Source organism: Dicentrarchus labrax, unplaced genomic scaffold, assembly GCF_905237075.1.
Source record: "Dicentrarchus labrax unplaced genomic scaffold, dlabrax2021, whole genome shotgun sequence".
NCBI classification, from domain to species: Eukaryota; Metazoa; Chordata; class Actinopteri; family Moronidae; genus Dicentrarchus; species Dicentrarchus labrax.
The window spans coordinates 17,641,613-17,650,109 of NW_026136718.1; the positions used below are offsets into that span (position 1 = coordinate 17,641,613).

The 8,497-nt window shown below is 40.2% G+C and overlaps 1 protein-coding gene across 1 annotated transcript; it reads right to left on the minus strand.

Moving 5' to 3' along the window:
• Positions 1-372: 372 nt before the first annotated feature.
• On the minus strand, positions 373-7,852 carry lpl (lipoprotein lipase). The gene is made up of 10 exons (XM_051377198.1): positions 7,607-7,852; positions 6,479-6,684; positions 5,741-5,920; positions 4,991-5,102; positions 3,973-4,215; positions 3,172-3,414; positions 2,497-2,617; positions 2,083-2,265; positions 1,881-1,988; positions 373-1,754 (listed from the first exon to the last, which is right to left on the minus strand). The coding sequence occupies exons 1-10, from the start codon at positions 7,713-7,715 to the stop codon at positions 1,703-1,705; spliced, it is 1,557 nt and encodes a 518-aa protein (XP_051233158.1). The 5' UTR covers positions 7,716-7,852; the 3' UTR covers positions 373-1,702.
• Positions 7,853-8,497: the final 645 nt, after the last annotated feature.

The window sequence follows — 8,497 nt, forward strand, 5'->3', positions numbered from 1 at the left end:
AACTCTGATTAGTTCAAGACATAAGGGGCAACAATGCAGTGTTTGCATAGACACTGATTTAAGTGGACTGACTTTGCAGATATACAATAAAATGTTTGATTACTGGTATCGTACAGAGTTTAGTTTAATATGTGTACATTTTCCGTGTAAATGTGTTTCATTTCCTCATATTTCCCTTTGGTAGAAGATTTACCTCTTTGTCAGCCTGAATCAAAGACTTATATATTCGATTGCGCCAATATCGGACACAGATGTATGTGGAAGTTCTTGGCTGTATTTGTTTAAGTCAGTGTTTCTCATCCATGAAATAGCAAATCCACAATCTTTTTGATGATTTAATTATTAAGTAAAAGCAACTTGAGCAGTCAGGAATATTGAAATATGTGATTTATCTTTTATTAAACCATCCTGGGCTCTTTATTTATACAGTGCACTGCATTTCAGTACATAAAAGTAAATGCACCGAACAGCTGGAATGAAGACCAATTTGATCGTTCTTTCCAAAGCTTTGTGCATAAAATCACAAAACGCTTCATCTATAAAAATACAGAGGACAATGGAAGCCTGCCAAAATATATTACAGCTTAATATACAAATATATAAATGTACATTCAATAAATACAATATGACGTATTCTTGAGATGTATTATGGCTATCATGTAGGTCAGTCCATCACAAATCACCAAGGCTTGCATATTCATTTTCATGTTTGACCTTTCAAAATAGGGGCACCTTGTAGACTGAGCTTAGTCAATGAGGTAAACTGTTGCAGGTGAGACACTGTTGACCCATTCATTAAGTAATTAAGGAGCACCTAGCCATTACTTTAACATTTAAAAAAGTAACCTCAATACAAATTTAATTTAAAAAGATACCTCAATTAAAAAATGCATATCCCTGTTGGACCGCAATCTTAATGACCTTAACATCTAAATGGCTGCAGGGGACAGAGAGCCTTTTTAAAGTGACCAGTGACACAATAACCAAAACGCAATCAAAGAACAAGCAAGGCTTCAAGAGATCAGATATTAACACGACTCATATTTAAAAAAAAAAAAGAAAATACTGATTTAAAAAGGTATTTACAAAGACCGCTGTGATTCTCTCTTCAGTAGATAGTAAATACTTCTTTGGTCCCTGTTGATTGTAGGCAATTAGTGGTTAGGTAAAGACAAACTTTAGGGACAATATGATAATTTTGTACATAAAAAACAAACAAAAACAGAAGCATGTGCCTAAATTATGCCTATCACTATGAATCATTTCTACATTTGCAATAATCCAAGTTCACATAGGCAAAAAATACAGTTCAAAATACATCAGAATCAGTATAAACAGTATATATAGGCTTCAAACACATAAACAAATGATTACAAAGATATGCAGCAAAAGCTTAGCATTTTGTCAAATGTGAGCACATCATCACAAAGTAACATTTTTCAGCAGCAGAATTTGCAGAGACAGAAGAGAGCTTGTGAGCAGACTCATTTCCAGCACTGTGGATGAGGTTGTTGTGTGGGAGTTGAAGTCATGAGGCACAAGAGGAGGGAAATTAGAAGAAAAAAAACACAGCATTCGGTATATATTGAGTAACTTGCAAAGGCGTTCCCAGTGTTGAGCTGGGTGCTGTCTATCTTTGGCTATGTATCTACAGATGGATGATGTGCATGATGGGTGGATGTGTGCGTGTTCAAGTGCAACTTCAAGCGTCGTTCTGCCCAAAAAGGCTGCCCTGCACTTTCAGCTTGTGCATCCTGGAAAGAAGTAAAAACAAAAGTGAACAGGAGGCTTCTTCTGATCGTAGTACAATTCTATTTTAAGCAGCATACTTCCAATAAAAATTGAGCTACTCAAGTGTATAACTATTCTCCTCAACTTACAGTTTCTCTTTACGGCTCCGGTTGTCTTCTTTTGACTTGACAAAGACTGCATCTTCTCCTCCCCTGACGAGGTAGGCAAACTCGCCTTCCTTCGCGCTGAAGATCACCCTGGAATCACACAGGAAAACATTTTTAAAGTCCCCCATCTGAAGTACACACACGTCTCGATAATCATGTATTTTGGTGGTTACTAAGAACTTACTTGGACTGGGTCTCCCCAGACTTGATGCGCAGTTTCCGGATGTGGAACTTGCTACTTCCCCACCAGTTTGACCAGCTGATGATTGTGTCCTTCTCCCAGCGCAGCTTCACGAACATCAGCTCTCCAATGTCCACATCGGTGGTGATGAGGAAGGACAAAGTGGTGTTACCGGTCAGGTCCGGCCTGCAGGGTGAAAGCAAGTGTCAAAGGTTAGCTGCTCAAATTGGACTGTCCTCTACATGGAATCAATAAAGGCATCCATGGTATGTGCGTGACGTATGTGCCTTTATGGTCTTTATTTAAAGTCAGGATGGTTGGAAACGCTGTTGCTGACCATCTGTCTACTTTTTCTTGTGATTTCCACATGCACATGTTTGGTTTTTACATGATGGATTGTACTGTTAATATACGTACAGAACAAAGGGAATGTCTTCCTTCTCTCCGTGTGTTCCATACAGAGAAATCTTCATTGGCTGCTCCGTGAAGCTCAGACTGTCCTTACTGAAGATATGCACCTTCACTTGATAATGGAAAACTAGGAGAGAAGAAACAGACAGTTTACTGAGGGCCAGCTCAGACACACCACAACAGTATATAACTCAATATTTCAGCACACCTTTGAAGACCCTTAACAAACTGTCCAACAAAAAATACTGCTGACTTGTGCCAAACTGTAATTCTTAAATAAACCTTCCATTGCTTCACATGCAGCGGTGTCGCATTACCTTAGCATACCCCAAGCAACTAAAATACCCATGACCTCTTCTTCATGTGACCTTCTGAATACTTGCCACTTGTTGTACATGTCTGCTTACATTAGTTTCCCTGAAAATTGGGGATAGTTTTTTTGTACCGACTTTACTATTATTCAGCTCCAAGCAGCCACATCCACATTAAGTACATTAACAACAGTAGCTCATACACTGAGGATTACTCTAATTAAGACATGTGCATGAATTAACTCAACTTTCAGTAATCCTCAGTAAAGTACATAAACCCACCAGACTTTTCTGCAGTAGTTTGTATTTCTTCGGTTTTCTTGCATTGCACAGAACACAAAATCTACAAACGCCTCTTCTTCATGCTTACCTTTGTAAGGCATCATGTCACGGGTCTTGAGGTACATCTTGGTGCTGCGGGCCATGCGGACCTTGTTGATATTGTAGCCGAGCGTGTTGCAGCGGTTCTTTCTGCAGCTGAGGCACAGACCTTTGTTGAAGGCGTCTTTGGAGTTGCAGCGGTAAGCCATGCTCTGCTGCTGGGTGTTCAGCAGAGAGTCGATGAACAGGTGGATGGAGCGCTCATGGGAACATTTGACGAGCTGGTCCATATCTGCAGTGCACAGAGAGTACAGGAGCTGTAAAAACAAGCTGTTTCTTCTCTCACGTGACGTCATGCAGCAGAGAAAATGTCTTCCTCATGCTGACCCAGATGGCATTTCTCACCAGCAAAACATCAAGCAAGACTTTCATCTCCACACAAAACAGAACAGAGGGGGAGATACTGGGAATCTGTAGCGGTGTCTGTCATGACTGGAGGCAAACATTTTAATTGTAGCCCTGAGAGCTTTTATAGATTCAAAGTGTCTGTTTGACACCATGTAAACTTACACAAACCTATCTTGATGATTTACAACAGCGCTATTGTAAACTTTTTCGCTTTAATGTGTGTTTATGGTGCAGTGTGTCAAACAGAGGAGGTGGAGAAGATTGGTACCACCAGGTCTGAGCAGCTGGAGTCTCTCAATAAGGGCAGATGCATGCCAACATGCAGGTATTACCTTATTGCCAATGTCAGTGAGACCTAACAAACCACATAACTTACAGTATATAAACCGAAACCTAACCCAAAGCAGCGAAGAACAAACATTTATGAATTTGGAGTACGTACTTTGGAGTCCCTTGATGCCTTCTAATGCGATCCCCAGCAATGTATTCTGGATATCGCAGCCCGGCTGGAAAGTGCCTCCATTGGGGTAAATGTCGATGTGGCCCACAGGTCTCTGGATGCCGATGCTGCGGTCTGGGGAGCCCCTGGTGTTGGTGTGCAGGACGTCCACAAACTGGGCGTCATCTCGGGACAGGGTGTTCTGGTTGTCTGCGTGCTCGAAGGTGGGACCAGCAGGATCAAGACCTGGGGGAAAAAAGCAGAGTGAGGCAAGGGCGAAGTCAGATGTGTGTCGATAAAAGACATGCATAAAAGCAGAAAATAACAACCTATAAAACTGTACATTTGAGTATGTGTTTCATACGGCCTATTTCCTCTATGTGCAGCTCTTTAAAACCACTGAAGCTCAGAACAATGTGAAGCAGCGATTGTGGGTTCTTAATGGTCTCCAGCCTCAGATCACAGTAAACATACTATTATTCTAAGCAGGTCAGAGAAATTTCAAAGCCGGATAAACTTCGTAGTGACAAAAAGGGGGATTGGACGCTCTAACTGGCACCGACTGGCTATAAGCACACATACAATACGGGCCTGGAATGTAATGGCCAACGGATAATTTTTCATTGGTGTGCTGTGTTGTTTTTATGAGCATGCCTGGAAAGATTAGGGCCCATATATTACATTACAGTATGGTATGTTTGCATGCATGAATTCATTGGCTCAGAGACTAGATTTAGACATTAAGTGCCAAAATAAAATGTTAAAACACATTGCACATGGCCATATGGTATGAGGTATGAATCTTCCATTTGAATCAATCATAACTAAAGAGAATTTGCACGTAGAGCCAAAAATTATGTCTATTTGTTCATGAGTGTATGCAAAGCGGTGCAGGTTTATCTACTTCAACCAACCATTCAGAACTGAGGGTGAGAATGACCCATTTTCCAATTATTTAGATCTGTGCTTGGGCTGTTTATCTGTCTGTAATGTAAGCAGATGGTTAAGTTATTGTTCTCACCTGTGATCCTGCTGATTTTATGGTCAGTGAGGTCTCCCGCAACTCCAGCTACATGTGCACCCAGACTGTAACCCAGCAAATGAACCCTCTCCCAGGGCAACTGCAGCTCGTTCTGAAAAGGAGGGGTGGATGACAAGAACATGTTGACATGCTTTAAAAACAGTTTAAAGTGAATCCTGCAAACTTGCTAGAGAGATTAAAACTAATAGCAGGCTGTACCTGGCAAAGCACTGTGGCTTTTCAGTTCAAGTCTTAATAGAGTCTGGGATGTAATCCAAGTAAAGGATTAATTTGTGTAATTTTATGCTTTGCCAAAACTTTGCAACTGGAAGTCACGTAAACAAAGGACAAACCAATGAAAGCATTATTCATGCCAACACCCTTGTTTGTCACTCAAACAAAGGCAACGCTCGACAAAAAACTGAGCCTTTTTAATGAGTGGCTGCTGTGAGCCACAGACACGGCCATAAACCGCCTTTACAGGGAGTTTAGAATCATAACCAGTTGGAAACCATATCCGCCGCAGCAACGCTAGGTACATAAATATTACATCATTGCTTACACACATGCCACAGATTCACCAGCTGCTCTAATTTCTTTGCTGGCAGATTTACATAGAGTGCAGCAATAATTTGGACATCCAAAAGCAGTAGTTCAAGTCCACTTGGTAATAAAGACAATGTGGAAAACACGATCCAGCTGTTAGCCAGCTGTCAACCAGCCTTGATACTGTTCAATGAAAACACTCACTTGTAACCAGGTAACAAACTTGGCGACATCACGGCCAACTAGTTTGGTATAGGCTGCAGACGTCGGGTAGTGCTGGTTGGCGCGGGTCAGCCAGTCCACCACGATCACATTGGCACTGGGCTCACGCTCATAGAGGGCAGACACCAGCTTGGGCACCCAGCTCTCGAACATCCCCGTTACCTACAGTAACACACACGCACAAACATGGTCACGCACTTTTCAGAGGTCAGCTGCAGTATGGCGTGATTTATTCTGGCCCTTAGCCCTCATTCTGCGTCCTGGAGAGATGCCAAGGTGTCATCAGGTTTAAATCTTGTTGCATGACTGGCTTTAAATCACATTATAGGGGGAGATGCATGAAATGTTGGACTAAGCCAACTCACTTTTTTCAGCCTGTCTGCTCTGAAATGTGTTATTTATTGTTGTATTCATCTCACAGGACTATAGGGGTGCTTATAAGTTTGGACTTGGCTCAACATTTAAGATCAGGTTGGTGGGAGACTTAACGTTGTACTGGCAAGACATTATGTTCTTCTTCTAACATTTTATAGCATTATTTCAACTGATATTTGAGGTGTAATTTACCACATCAGTATCTCCCAGCCTGCAGTACATTCAAAGAACTGTGCATATTACACAGATAGATACTTAACTAACAATAGAGGGAACCATAGGATACACCAATAGAGGCTGCTATGATTGTGATATGACTTTTGAAATACATTCAGTCTGACATACCGTCCAGCCATGTATCACAATGAAGGTCTGAGTTGCCGAGTTGAATTCACACTCTTTGATGGTCTCTGGCCTGCCGGCCACAATGTAGCACATGTCATCATCTGGGATCTCCGATGTGCGCAGGGAGAACTTGGACACAATGTCAGTGAAGTCTGTGATCCATTCAGCAGTGGTCGGCAGTGGAGTAGCGGTGACTGTGGTGTTTACTGTAACAACATGCACACAAAGAGAAATGTAAAGGAATGCAGGCACAATCAGGGATTCAGAGCAGGAAAAAGCTACATTTATAACATTATTATCACACCTTCCAGCTCTATGTATCCATAGAAGAGACAGCCATATAAGCCACTGTTTTATAAACTAAATATAGATAAATAATAATATAATGCATAGATTAACACATTTTGACAAAATGAACACAATGAATTCAGCATACAACAAACCTTTTCATGCAAATTATAAAACCCTGCTGCTCTTCTCAATTATATTGAGTGACCACTAATCTCACCAGTGTGACTCAGTCAGCCAGGAGAGGAATAGAGCAGGGCAGTGTCGCCCCCTTTTGTCTCCACTGCATTTCTACCAGCATAAAATTAATTGAACCTCCAAATATTGTTAATTAAGAGTTTAGATTCCCTTAAGAGATTTACTTCAGTTTATTTCATTGATTAAAATTAGTTTTTGTCCAGATTTGTAAACTAAATAGTATTGTTTTAAATCAATTAACGCTACATGGTTTTGAGTGGAGAAATTTCATTAAAAAAGGATATCATGTATTTCTAATTGAACAATAAATATTAGTATGTGTATCAATTATAACCTCGAAAACAAAGCGCTGGTATTTTAATTGAAAATATTCCGATTTTTGCTTTTAACATACTCTTCTCTTCAGACAAAAGGCCTGCAGCAGCAGTCCTGCACACATACACATGAATGGTATGAAATGTGCTGCAGACCTGTACTGTGAAAGCGTTTCACGGGGTTACTCCCGGTCAACACGGAACAGCGCGCATTAATTAACCTGCTTCCCGAACATGTTTACTTCATTATAGCTGCGGGTCAATCACACAAATAATACCCTGCCAGGCAATATATTATAATCATATATCACTGATTGATCGGTCTTACCAAACACAGTGCTGTTGCTGGTGGTGGGTTCAGGGTCAGAAGAAAAAGTTGCAAAGATTTTTCCCAAAATTATCCAAACTGTCAAAAAACTGATATTTTCTTTTCCCATATTATTGAGAAGTTTTTTTTCTAAAAGTATCCTGAAAAAAAAAGTTCTCTGAATGTCGGGCTATCAGTTGTATATCCAGTCGTGTGTTTTAAGTCAGAAAGTGGTGTGGAGTTGCGGTTTAGGAGTAAAGTTTCTTATGGTCTGTCACAGATGCCGCTCCAAGTTATCTTTATGGGTGGCTCATTTGAATATTCAAACATGATTGGCTGGAGGTTTGTGGGCGGGATTTAAACTTTGTCCCTGTTCTGAATCACTGGAGGGAAATCATTCATAATCTGCTGACCCACTGCAGCGCTCAGGACTCAAATGGTGTTATTAGAGTTTGTAACAAGATATCGATTAGGTGCTTAGATTCTCAATTAATTACTGGAAAGTTGTCTCAGACTTTAAGTTTAAATGTTATGTTTCATTTTAAGGTGCTGCAAAGACAAAAATGTATTTATGTTTTTTTTTCTGTAACCACCATGTATTTTACCAGGATAATCCACTTAGTATCTACACTGCTCACAATGGAGACTTATATATGAAACATAACCAATAAGATCATTAAAACACAGTAATAACAGTCTGTTGATCAGTGTGGTTGTCCAGTTTATAGGTTACAGTGAATTAACTTTGTCATTTTCAAACCCAGTTTTCTCCAGTTCCAGATATCTTTCCACTCATTTATTCAGTTTTCTCATTTTCATATTTGTATATATCTCATTTATATTTATATGTTATTTTAATCACCCACATGATGTTTATTAAATCTGATTCAAATCTCATGATAAATTAGTTAA

What these genes read in the sequence shown, in the direction of transcription:
- lpl (XM_051377198.1), bottom strand. Translation starts at nt 7,715, where the DNA reads ATGGGAAAAGAAAATATCAGTTTTTTGACAGTTTGGATAATTTTGGGA. An exon ending in AGTTTGTTACCTGGTTACAA is followed by an intron (nt 5,103 to 5,740) that starts GTGAGTGTTTTC and finishes CCTCCTTTTCAG; the next exon opens with AACGAGCTGCAGTTGCCCTG. An exon ending in TAAAATCAGCAGGATCACAG is followed by an intron (nt 4,216 to 4,990) that starts GTGAGAACAATA and finishes TTTTTCCCCCAG; the next exon opens with GTCTTGATCCTGCTGGTCCC.